General features: G+C 32.8%; 1 protein-coding gene across 2 annotated transcripts in view; it reads right to left on the bottom strand.

The window, feature by feature from the left end:
- The window catches only part of PPP4R3B (protein phosphatase 4 regulatory subunit 3B), a 63,205-nt gene that overhangs the window by 15,474 nt on the left and 34,521 nt on the right, over positions 1-13,210 (bottom strand). For both annotated transcript variants that reach the window (XM_060026578.1, XM_060026577.1), the window contains exons 8-12: positions 10,377-10,508; positions 9,196-9,298; positions 7,030-7,071; positions 4,998-5,156; positions 1,317-1,486 (exon numbers count right to left, since the gene is read on the bottom strand). In XM_060026578.1, coding sequence (XP_059882561.1) covers positions 1,317-1,486; positions 4,998-5,156; positions 7,030-7,071; positions 9,196-9,298; positions 10,377-10,508 — 606 coding nt within the window. The remainder of the gene's footprint in view (positions 1-1,316; positions 1,487-4,997; positions 5,157-7,029; positions 7,072-9,195; positions 9,299-10,376; positions 10,509-13,210) is intronic.

The raw sequence follows: 13,210 nt of genomic DNA, 5'->3' as shown, positions 1-13,210 counted from the left end.
ACCATTTTAAGTGATCACTGCAAATGAATGGGTGCAAAGCAGGCTCATCATTAAAAATAAATAAGTTGTGATTCAGGACTAATACTGGTAGGATATATACATGCCACTTCCTTAAAAGATATACCATAACCTGGTTGTATTAAGGACTGTGATATCTTTAAACTAGTTCCCCTGAATATCTGAATCAAAAAAATATGCAAAGGAGAAAAATTAGAAACCTAGGTAAAATAGTTGTGTTACACACCGAAACAAAAAAAGGTAAGTTTTGGGATTCAATGTACATTTATCAATCACTCAAAATTATTTTCAGAAAAACAAATTCAATCATAGGAATAGGGATGGGGCTGTGAACCTTACAATTCATTTTATCCATATCTCAACAAAAATTTTAAAGGAAAAAAATATATAAAAGTTAATCTCTAATTCATAGAACAGTACACTGTGAACCTGGGTTCAGATTCTTGGTGAGCTAGTCAACCATGTTCCTTTTTTTCCAAGGCTAAAGACAGTACTTCTATCTTCATCCTTTTTGCAAACCATACTCTTGGCAAGCGACTACTCTAAGAAAAACAATCTAGTCAGCCAAATAATCTTTACGTGGGAATACTGTGTCATCAGTACAAATCTGATTTGTAAGAAGCAAAACTAGAGAATGAATTTCTAGCTTTGACTTTCTTTTTTCAAGTTTTTTCTAACCATGTGGCCATTTCCTCCAGTGGAATCATTTCAGTGTGTGGGATGGTAAATTTATCTTACCGGTTCTTCAGTTATTCATCTTATCCCTGGTATTCACACAGAGCTCTCTCCAGATGTTTTTATGACAAATCTTTTGTTGCCTGACTGAGACTCAAGGATGAGCTGCACCATATCTTCAAGCCCTGCCTGTGCTCCTAACCAAATGAATGCACCTGAATAGGTCAGCTAATCACTTTGGGTGTCTCAAGCCCTCATCTATAAAATAAGGCAGCTGAAGTAGTTCACCTAACTTCTCAGATTCTTCAACTTAAAATTCCATGATAACATCCTACGTTTTATGCATTTTGTATCAATGTCTACCAAGGGAATTATTTTTCAATCTTTCTATTCATTTTTATCACTACCCTTACAAAAGATCACAGAGATCACATGAATGGCATGCTTGAGGGAAATGTCCAATATGCTAAATATCCTGAAACATTTGGCAAAAAAATGCAACTGAGAAGAATAGAGCACAAATGCAGTTTTAAATACTATGCTGAATTTCACAATTTAAAATATTAACATCACTAAACATATAGTTATTTTAATTTACTAAGAATCTTTTAATATAAACTTACCACTCTTATAAATTCAAATAACTCAATAACAGCTGAATTCAACAGATTGTACCGAGTTCCATTATCCAGAAGAGCATTTATAACTGGCTCAAAAAGATTTCCCTTGGTGATGTAACGATTGTAAAATTCATCTTTAAGGCCAATTATCCGCCTCATAAAACGAAGAGCACCTAATTAAAAATAATACAGGGAATAAGTTGCCAATCTTACTGGTATTAATTATTATACAGGTATTTTTACATAAAGCAATGTATATGTTCTTCTAAAGTAAAAAGCAAAACTGCAATAAGAACAATTGGATTTTGCGAAAAACAGAATTAGGGAAAAACCAACTCAAAATTTGTACAACTTGGGGCGAGAGCTAACAAAAGCCCCAATAATTGGTAGGCAGACAGCTACAAGGCAGAGAGATTAAAAAATACACAAAAACCATACAACACAAATGCCGGCACTACTTAGAGCAGTGCTGGTGGATGTGGAGACAATGCAGTGAAGGCAGCGCAGAGTCAGTAGGGGCTGTCACTGAGAAGGGGACAGGAATGGTGCAACCTGCCAAGAGCCGAGACTGCTTTACCTCTCTGGGGGACAGGGCAAAGAGGGGAGTGGGGGGAGCTTTGGAGGTAGGTGCTTCTTTTAAGTTTTCTGAAAATACAGCCAAAGGGGCTCCTGCTACCAGTAAACAGGAGTGCCAAAGGTTTTTCTACTTTTCCGATGAAAGCTATTCCAGTTCTCTTTGCCTTGGGAAAATCATCTGTGAACAAACACTACCTCCGGATTATAATAACATCACTCCCTTGTTTACCAATTGCTTGTGAGCTGTTTAACCTTTAGTAAACATGTACTGTGGCAAATCAGACTGTAACTGTAAAAGAATGTTAGAGTAACAAATAAGCAGTATAATTTGGCTTTTTACATTTTAGAATATTGAAAAGAAAATTTCCCTTTAACTAGTCTTTTCCCCAGCTAAACATATTTAGCAATATTATTGCTAAAACCTTTATGGAACACAAAATACTGTAATTTCAATCCCTTATATTTATGTTTTATCTTTTAACTTGTAACCTCTCTCCTGAGTAGTTTAATTTATTCTACAGGTAACACTAGCCACATCTTTTAAAACACAAGGTTTCTGATTTTGTAAGTCACTCTCTCATTTTAACCCTCTGTTCACAGATCTAAGTTATTAAAAGAAGTTGTGTCTGTCCAAAGAGGTTCTAAATATTATCTGAAAATAAAACAGAAATAGGCCACATAAGGTATAAATGTATGATAACTGTAAGACTAAACAGGTGCGGACAGAACTGCTAGACTTAAAACATCACCTCTTTTTATGGCAGGATAAGAAATAGTTTTCCTAAGATTAAAAAGACTGAAGTATTGCCAAAGACCTGAGCAAACAGGCACTTTCATACACTGCCTGTGAATGAAGTAACATGCACACAAAGCTATAGTTAAAACAGCGTTGTTTATAATAATGGAAATCTTGAAGCAATATAAACATTTAAATACTGGAGATTTGTTCAGTTATATCCATTTAAATGTGACCATTCTGCAGTCATTTCAGAAAGGACTACTTATAGAAAGCCATATAGGAAAACCTAGCATGAGAACATCAACTGTTCCAAAATTAATATTAAAATTTAGTGTAAATCCAATCAGGATGAACTGGATAAAGTTGTATTTAAGTTACTACGGAAGAACAAATGTCCAAGAACCAAGAAAATTATGAAAAGGAAACTGAGGAGGTACTTAGCAGATATTAAACTTTACAACAGAGATACTATAATGGCATAAGAATAAACTTTCCCATTCATTTTATCTAGTGAAATAAAAGGATAAATGGTTCAGAAATAAGACACAAGTATATATGGTAACTTACTGAATACCAAAAGTGATATTTTAATTCAGTAAGGAAAATATAGTTTATTTAATAAGGTGTTAGCACAATTGGCTATACATCCAGTAGAAAAGAAAGCTAGACTCTCACTTCAAACCATATGCAAAAACAAATTTCAGATGCATTACAAATATACAAAATAATAAAAAATATTAGAAGAAAATTGAGGAAAATATTTGTATAAATTTAGGACATAGGAGACTTTCCTAATAAGCAAGGCAAAAAACCCGAAAGCCATGAAAGAAAAATAAGACATATTTGTCACCATAAAGAATCTTATAGCAATTATATGCAAAACATGCCATAAATAAACGTAAAGACAAAAGACAAATGAAACTGGGACATTTTTTTCCCCAAAATGTGATAACTGCTAATATCTCTAACATACAAGAGCTCTAAGAAAAAGATAAAAGGCAATTCACAACAGACAAAATGCAAAAGCACTAAAATGTGAAAAGATGTTATCAAGGAAAATGTAAATTAAAACACAAACAGAATACATTTTCCATCATCAGCTGGATAGCATATTAAAAAGCAGTAAGAATGAGTGCTATTCATTGAGTGCATTCTTCATGTCAAGTGCTTCAATCTTTTGGGAAAGTAATCTGGAAAGTAAATTAAAATTGAAAAAGGATATATTAAAATAAATAAACATTTTGCTCTGGCAATCCCAATATAGGGAATCTATCCTATGGAAATAAACAAGTAAAGGAAGATTTATGTATGGGTTGGCCAAAAATTTCATTCGGGTTTTATGGAAAAACCCGAATGAAATTTTTGGCCAACCCAATACCAGGCTATTTATTACAGTGCTATTTGGAATGGTAAAATACCAAAACAATCTTGTAATCCATGCAGTGGAGAATGGTAGAATAAGTTGCGAAAGAGCCACTCTATGAAATGTTACTCAGCTATGTTTAGGAAAAATATTAGTTCACACCATATCCAATGACCTAGCGTATTATTAAGGGGCTGAGATGTGTGTCAGCATGATCCTGTTTCTATAAAAATAAAACATGGAAACATATACATGTGTGAATGTTTATGTAAATTTGCACAGGTATGGAAAAAGGAATGGAAAAGAAGTAGTGCAGGCAGTTAACAGTGGCTATTTTAAGGCCTTAAAAATAAAGGAAGTAGTAGGGAGATTAATCTTTTCTCTATACATTAAATTAAATGTTACATTTTAACTATGATTTTCATGCTCAGAAAAAACCCACAGGGCTCTTTTTATTTCTAGGGAGAAGGTTTCTTTACCTCTATCAGCAGGTGAAACTATGAGAGGAAAGTAAAGTTAGGGTTCACCAAAAATCAACATTTAAGCAAACATCAGCATTTAAGTTTGACTTTTATTGGTCCAAGTGGTCTACTGAAGAGACCGTAAGTTATTTTACATGTTCAAATAAATAACCTGAGTTATACAAATACATTTCAAGGCCCATATCTCAAAAATATAAAAAGAGTCACTACTAAATGACAGTTTGATGAAGCAGATGTAAAAGACAGCAGGAGTGTTTCTATTAGTGAAGTGTCATTGCACATGGTATTATATCACAACTGAATCTAAATGTGAGCAATATGTGGGTGGGGGAAGCACTGTGACCTACTCCTCTTGTCCTTTAAATAAAAGAAAACAAAAGATTAGTATTTCTCGCAATCATCTCTTTAATAGCATATGCACTTGCTAGAAAAAAATAATTCCACATGGGTAACTCAGGCTTTTCTATTAAAAATGCTGTTCCATAAAACATTTTGTAAGAATGTTCATTGAAACTGTTACTTACACAAGGCCAGGAAAGTGTGCTTTGAATTCATCAAGACCAAGACTCTTCTTAGCAAGTCCTTGTTCATAATATAGTTTTTTATGTGATATGTGTGATGTTCCACACAAAATGTGAGTAGCTCTAAAATTAAGGCAAGCAGCTGTGCTGTTTGATAATTATCTACAAAGAAAGTCATCACATGAAAATAAACGTTGCAATACATCTAAGCAAAGAGAATAAAGTGTACATCCTGTATTTCAGAGCAAAAGTAAAACTGTATTTTCTTCTTTTTGTATCAATTAAAGAAGCTATAGATTTTTATTTTTTCATTAGGTAGACTCTCCAGAAGTATTAGTTTTACCTACTAAATAGATATTCTAAGGCTCTTATATAAAATATTTAATAATGTTAAATAAAAATGTACAAATATGATAATAAAGCCCTCACTGCATTGAGATTTTCTTGGTAATGTTTCCTTAATATGTGCTGTCATTAATATTAATGGATCTATAAAAGGGTCCACTGCACAGTAAAAGAGGAAATACCTTAAACTTTTTGACTGAAGTGGTGTAACACAAATTTCTCAAGAAAAATTAATATGCTTTCTTTAAAGACTTCTTTAAGGAAAGGACTTTTTTGGTTGTTTGAATATTAAGTGAAAAATATTACATCATGATTTTAAAACAGTAATCTTTTTAACATCAAATCATATCCATGAGAGGCCTACTGAAATATACCAGCTCTTTCTTCCTCAAGAGGCTTTGGTTTACACATTCATGGAGTGATTTAAAATTGCTTCTTGAACATCAAAATTTAATGTATAGGTAAATTACCCATACCTACTGTAAATATTTTAGGCAAGAAAATATTAAGCTGTGAAGAAATTATGGAATCACAGCCTTAGAGAATAGAAAAAATAACTGACGTCATCAAATCCAACTATTTTATTTTTCAAGAAGACTACACAAATAAATATTTTGTGGAACATCACATGATACTATCAGGAACAAATCAGCAATCTTTTTAATAACAGAGTGACTAGCAAGTATACAAAATACAATTCTGGCATTTCAAAGATCTTTTCTACTTTAAATGTAAGTAAAGAGCTCTACTTCTTTCAGACCAATTTGTACAACAGCCATCACCTCAGCCAGTATCTGAACTAGTTCCTCACCATTAAAATAAATTCTCTAAATTTCTCAATTCCCAAATTTTATTTACAAAAGATCTTGTAACAGTGATCTGTAGTGTTAATTAAATGCCTTGTTTTCACTTTTCCAAATTAGGACATGAAATTACTCATCATATCTCTAATAATCCAATCTCTGAACTGCTTTCTAATTTGACACTGGCTTTCCTAGAGCTTTGATGAGCCTGGTAGAAAAGACAGGAGGCCAGGTAAACACGGCATTATTTTCCATACTAACAGGCCAATACCTGATACATATGTTCCAAGTAGAAGCAACCATGTTTATACTCAGATTCATGAACGATACCTACGTATAAGACTATTGATGAAGACTAGTTCCTAACTGATTGGCCTTAGTTTACTAGATTTACAAAATAAGAATGAACTAATCCTCAACTTTAAGACACCTCCTTAAAAAAAAAGTCAGAAAACAATCTCTAAATTTACAGAGAAAAACAAAAACAAAATTTCAACTGGGTTTTGCATCTTTTATATTGGAGAAAGTGGAATTTTTTTTTTTTTTTTTTTCCGATACGCGGGTCTCTCACCTCCGTGGCCTCTCCCACTGCGGAGCACAGGCTCCGGACGTGCAGGCCCAGCGGCCATGGCCCACAGGCCCAGCTGCTCCGCAGCATGCGGGATCCTCCCAGACCGGGGCACGAACCCACATCCCCTGCATCGGCAGGCAGACCCTCAACCACTGTGCCACCAGGGAAGCCCGGAATTTTTTTATTTAAAAAAAATCTAGTTTTGGATTTTTTGGATGAAAATATGTCTTTCCTAGTTTTGTATAAGTGCATTATATTCTGTATAGGAAAAAACTTACAGTTTGCATTAGTTCATAAAGTATGAATCTATACTTACCGGGACAAATCGTGCTGTTTTTGTTAGATCCAACTATATTATCTAATAAAAAAAATTAAAATCAGCGACTTCAGTAATAATATCTCACACTTCCCTAGCACTTTACAACATACAAAGCATATCTCTGATCATAACCTCATTTTACCTGCATAATAACTATTAAGAATTAGTAGTTTCAGTCAAATATTATACCTCTATCTGAAATCTTTTAGAGAACTGGGTGCAGATGAAGAATTATTAAAAGACAGTATCATAAGTATTCTGACAAAATAACACAGATTTTAACAATTAGTCACTTATGTTTTGAATTTTTAAAAAAATAAGTATAACATTATAATTAAGTTTCGATTTGTAGGCTCACATCTTAGAGCACATTTATGTTAGGAAACACAAGAATGTATATCAGAGCATTGTAACAGGAAAAAGCTAGAAACAACTTAAATATACATTAGAAGCAGGATGGCTAAATTACAACATACTCATACAAAAGAATACCACGCAAGAGTTAAAAATAAACTCTAGGTATCAATATGGATAGATCTCAAAAAAAGCATTGGGTAAAAAGGAAAAAAATGCACAATAATGTGCACAATGTTAAGTCAATTCATATCAAGTTTGAAACTGTGAAAAATAATACCACATTATACATGTCACAATAATATAAACAAACATAGGGGTGATAAACTCCAAATTCAGCATTTCTTGAGGGATGGGGTGGGGTAGAATGAAAATGCATAAGAAACTATCTGTAATTTATTTTCTTTTTAAAAAAACTGAAAAAAATATGACAAGTTAGTTTTGATAGAGCCAACAAAGTATGTATCTGTGATGCTATCATGTAAATATTTCTGTATGCTGGGAATGTTTTATTTTAAAATGAAAGTTAAAAATGCATTTGTTTTAATTTACATAAATGGAACCTTTCTGCAAAACGTTCTGTGACATGCTTTTTTTTACCCAATTCATATTTTTGAGAACTAATCAGTCGACAGATCAAAATTCAATTATTTTAACTGCTAAACAGTATTCCATTATATGAATATACTACATTTTCTTCATTTCCTACAATGCACAATGCAACAACATCCTTGTATCTGTCATGTATATGCATAAATGTCCCCTAGGATATAAACTCAGAAATGGAATTGATAGTATTATGTAGGGTGTACAATTTTATTAGTTTAGTAAACATTCTCTTAACTGACTTCCTCTTAATTGACTTAATAGATTAGCCAACATTTTCTGAGAATATGCCCCCCCACATATCTCATTTCATCAAGCTGAGTTGTATGCTTATCAAAGTCAGTCCTTTGTTTACACTAGTTATATTTGGTAACATGATTACACAATTTAAATACTGCAGACTGATGAAATGTCACAGAACTGTAATATCTATGGCTAAGTTGAATACAGCAGACCTCAATTTAAAAAATGATACCAACTTAGTCATACGAAACTATGAATACTTAAGTACTTAAAGGAAAGTACTTAAAACCATAGTAGAATTCTACACTCAGACTGCTTCAAAAATATGTTCAGGTTTTCTCTCCACTATAATAAACTGAGACCAGAAACTGTAGCCGATGAATTACGGGTGCAACTTATGTAATGCAATATGGAAATACAAAAAAAAAAAAAAACATACAAAAAAAAAAAAAAGCCTTGACCCTATACAAACTATCAGTAAATGAGCAGCATTTAAAGTAAATGTTTATAAACAGTTTATTTTTAAAAATTATTCTCTGCTTTAACCAACTTTTTTGATTAACCTAATAACCTGATCCTTATGTTTTGTAATTAGAGAGTTTTTACTGTATTGCCAAATATGTCTCCAAAATGACGGTTACCTTGGATTTTGTAGGCAATATATTCTCTGCACTTACTCACTCTAACATTAACTCTAACAACTTTGGGTACAATCTCCTTCTTTTGGTAAGTGTTTACAGTTCTCTCCCTCAAGGTGTAATACTTTTTGCCACGTATTCTGTATCATTCTCTACCACAGACACTCTGAAACAAGGGAAATCATGATTTTATATTGCAGTTTAAAATTTTCAGTAGTAATTTCCCTGTCATAAAAAGCACCAAGTAAAGTGTCTGTTAGCTATAATACTTATCTCACTCTTTTAAAACAGAAATCATCAGCAGGTAAGTAAGAGGCCCTACCCTTTTCACATTTGTCTTCTGAAGTATTGGTCAAAAGTGGTGCTGTGAGGACATGCATACAATGGTTGTAGAAGAAATTTAGAAATTCACTTTTTTCAGTTTTCTGAAACATACAAAAAAAATACTTTATTATCTTTATAATTAATAAAACATCTTCAAGGATTAACAGTGCACAGAGATACTTTTAAGATACTGTGAAAGAATCGAAAAAAACTTGTTATATTCATCTTAACCTTATTTCTGCAGAACTGAATAGTCAGATCTATTTCATATTATATGTTAAATAAAGATGAATGTAAGAAAAAGATCAGATAGCATTATAAAAAGTTTTTCCAGGGAAAATTATCTAAAACAATTTTTTTTTCAAATATGCGTGTGATCTGAAATGCAATGAAAAATCTATCAATGTGAGAGCAACTTAACCGTTTAAAATTTGAAACCCCAGATTTCACAATGTATTCAAATTTTAAAAAACACCAAGTTGATTTATCAAGCCACTAGAAATGTTACAGATTTTAGATTTTTTTTTTTAATTTTAAGACTTTATGACTTGGAAATTTGGAAAATAATTCCTTTCAGGTTTTTGGCCATTAATTTCTATATAACTGGTTCTATAAACTTGTAATGATTTAAAAATAATATACATTTTCTCAAAATTTGAGTGAAGTCTATAAAGGAGAAATATCCCAGCATTTTGAGATAACCACTATTAATATTTTGCAATACTTCCTTAAGCCCTTTTTTGTGCTGACTCCTTTCACCACGCAGTTAAGATCATTTGGTACATATTGTTTTCTTTTTTATTGTGATAAAAAACATATAACATAAAATTTACCATCTTGACCATTTTTATAGTTCAGTAGTGTTAATTATATTCATATTTCTTTGTTTTAATTCTTAAGATGTTAACATACAGAGGCCAAGGATCATAAATAGAAGTGCTAACATTTTACCAAGATTTTAGCAGATTACAATCTTGTAGTTTGCTGCAAAAACAACTGCTAGAGGAACAGTACTGCTACTTGAATTCTGAGTGTACAAATGCTTGAATATTTGTTTTTCAAAATTGTACAAATTTACAAAATTTTGATTTTTACATATATTTATACATAACTTATTGTATATAAAATCATTTAAAACTGACTAGACCAAAACGTTTCTATCGCAGAGTAATTTCTTACATTAGTTGTAGCCAGCATGTTCTCTGGATCAATTAGAGTACGAAGAAGTCCCATTAACTGAACAGCACCTCCTAGCTCAGGATCAGTATCACAGATCATTTGTTCAATTACTACATTAATGAGAAGGATATCCTGAAAGAAAATGTGTTTCTGTGAGACCTGGTTTGGATATAAGACAAACGTACCAGCTGAAAGAACAAAATCGGAATCATACAGGAAAAAAAAACAAAAACAAAGAATGGATGAACTTATTTAAACCTTTTTTCCCCAATGTTTTCAAAGTTCTATAAACACACCAGAGCATAAAGAAGCCCACTCAAAAACAAAACAACACAATGCAAAAATCAGAGCACATGACAGCTTACAATATCATCAACATAGACAATGGAAAACAAAATCATTTACCAGAAATTCTTGTTCACTGGAGGTTCTAACATATTTTCAGTCTAGGTTTTAGCTTCAGGCATGAATTTAGAAGTTGACTAAACCCAAGATTACACACATCAAGTGACCCCAGAACACAGATTAGTATGTCAGCTTCTAACAAGAAAATCCTTTCTGACAAAAATATGAGAAAAAATAACCCAGTACACAGCTCTCCACAAGAGGTAAAAGGGTACACAGTGTTATATAATGATCTAAAGCAGCCAAATAGACTTATTATTACATTAGTAACATGTTCTTGGGTCTTAATATAAAGAGCTACAAAGCAGCTTTGCAGATACAAAATTTATTTGCTTTCTGCCTATATTTTAAAAGTAGACACCTTAAGCATTAAAATAGGATAAAAAGTGATGGTTCAGGTCAAAGGAAAAAGTTTTGACATCAACTCAGAGGATTTGAGAACAGGTTTATTATTGGGGGAAGAAAGGTAGTAACTGAAGGAGATGAAATAAAAGAACTGCATGGAATGAAGATAAATTTGTTGAATTGGGAGAATTTTGTAAAATAATAAAAAGAAAAGTTCCAGTATAAAGCACATTTTGTAATTATCTTGCTTTTCTAGTCCCTCCCAAATTTAACATACTGTGTTATGCTAAAATATTTCCCTGTGAAATTGTGATATTAAATGCAATGAAGAACCATCAAAAACCATGTCATAGCAACTTAACTGCTTAAAATTAGAATCTTACCCTCTACCATGTCTCAAAATTTGAACACCAATGAATAATTCTATCATGGCATCAGAAACAATGAAATTTCTTCAAAGAGAAATTATGAAATATAATTCACAGAGCTACATTAATAGACTCAAGCCTTATTTCAGTTAGAGGAGAAAGAGCAAATTCCACCTTAATCCGCTCCTGTTTCTTATTCTGGTATGTTCAGCAAAGTATATCACATATAAAATGCTAAGATATTACAAAAGGTATCAGCTAGTGAGCTTTCTTCAGAACAATGATATGGTATTTACTTACTTTAAAATTCATACCAGTGTGTACAACTTGGATTCTACCAGTTAATTAGGGGCTCAGATAATTTGCTCAATTATATATAAGCAATTACGTAAGTTCATTCCTCCTCTTACATAATAAGTTCATTCATCTAAAACTAGGCCAAAAAATATATATATAAATGATGAATTTAAGTTACATCTAAATGAAAACACAGTTGCAAGAAAGACTTAAGGTATAGCTCATACACTAAAATAATATTTCAATATATATACTTTAAAAGCTTTTTACCCTTCTCTCTCAAATGTAGTTTCTTACAAATCCTGCCTCATAAGTACCAATACCAAATTCTGCTGGTCTACACGCAAAGATAAAAGGGAAATGACCTGTGCTGACTGAGAGTCCCATAATCTGGTGACTTGTGGAAGTGAAAAAAGCCAATTTATATATTTCATAGTGAAATAGACTGCTACAGAGAACTATAGCCTTTTCAGGAGATCAAAACTGCCTTTCTCAAAGACGTGTAAAACTTCCTTGACAGACAAAGGTATATGCACCATTGAATACTATTCTGTAGAACTTTTTAGGGTACCCGAGCTTGAGAAAGCAAGGGCACAGAGGTCAGTAGGTAAACGGGAACCTTCGGGTTTAAAAATTATGCTTAGATAAGATGTCTAGAATACACAAGAAAATAATTTGGAAGCCTACTAAACAGTAGAGGAAGCTTAACTGTAAAGTAAGCTTTTGCAACAGTCTATGACTGTTTGATCTCTAAGACCACCACTGGGTCAGAAAACTCACACTGACAGAAAATAGGCTACAATACAAAATAGAGCCCTGGAGGAAAGGCATCTTCCATTGCCTAGCTCAGATGCAGCCACAGCTGAAAATGTCCTAAGGGAAGGAACCTAAGCTTTGGAAGAAAATGGGCAAGGAAAATTCTTTAGAGAACAGAACCAGGGACAGCTGGTATGGTTAATCAAGAACCTCTAAGGACAATGAGTCTAAGCTACTGATATTCAACAAATATTTGACAGACCAGTGCATCATAGCTGTGAATGAATGACTGCTGTATGTATGTTCTCCCTTTTTCCAAACAAAAGTAGTTTAATTGTGATGTTGGGGCAGATAAATTATCTTTTTGTTTAAAGGTCCCTGAAACATAAGGAGCCTTATCTGGACCTGAAGAGGACTGCACAACACCCAAATATTCTGGACGTGAAGTCTCCAGACTGGATACAGAAGTCTCCCTTGAGGAAAGGGTGAGTGATGAAAGAAAAGTGTATATGGACGTTAGGTAGTTACAGAGATGGGCTGTGGCTGATACTACTTAGATGCCAACTTAGTCTCTATTCTCTTTGTTCTGCTAACAGAGCCCAAGCTTTGTTCAGAGAGGCAATGTACTCAGCTAAAACGCTGTATTTCTCACTTTCCATTGCA

This window comes from Delphinus delphis, chromosome 12, assembly GCF_949987515.2.
Source record: "Delphinus delphis chromosome 12, mDelDel1.2, whole genome shotgun sequence".
NCBI classification, from domain to species: Eukaryota; Metazoa; Chordata; class Mammalia; order Artiodactyla; family Delphinidae; genus Delphinus; species Delphinus delphis.
Note: the sequence above shows the minus strand (reverse complement) of the source record. Positions and strands in the feature narration are given on the sequence as shown.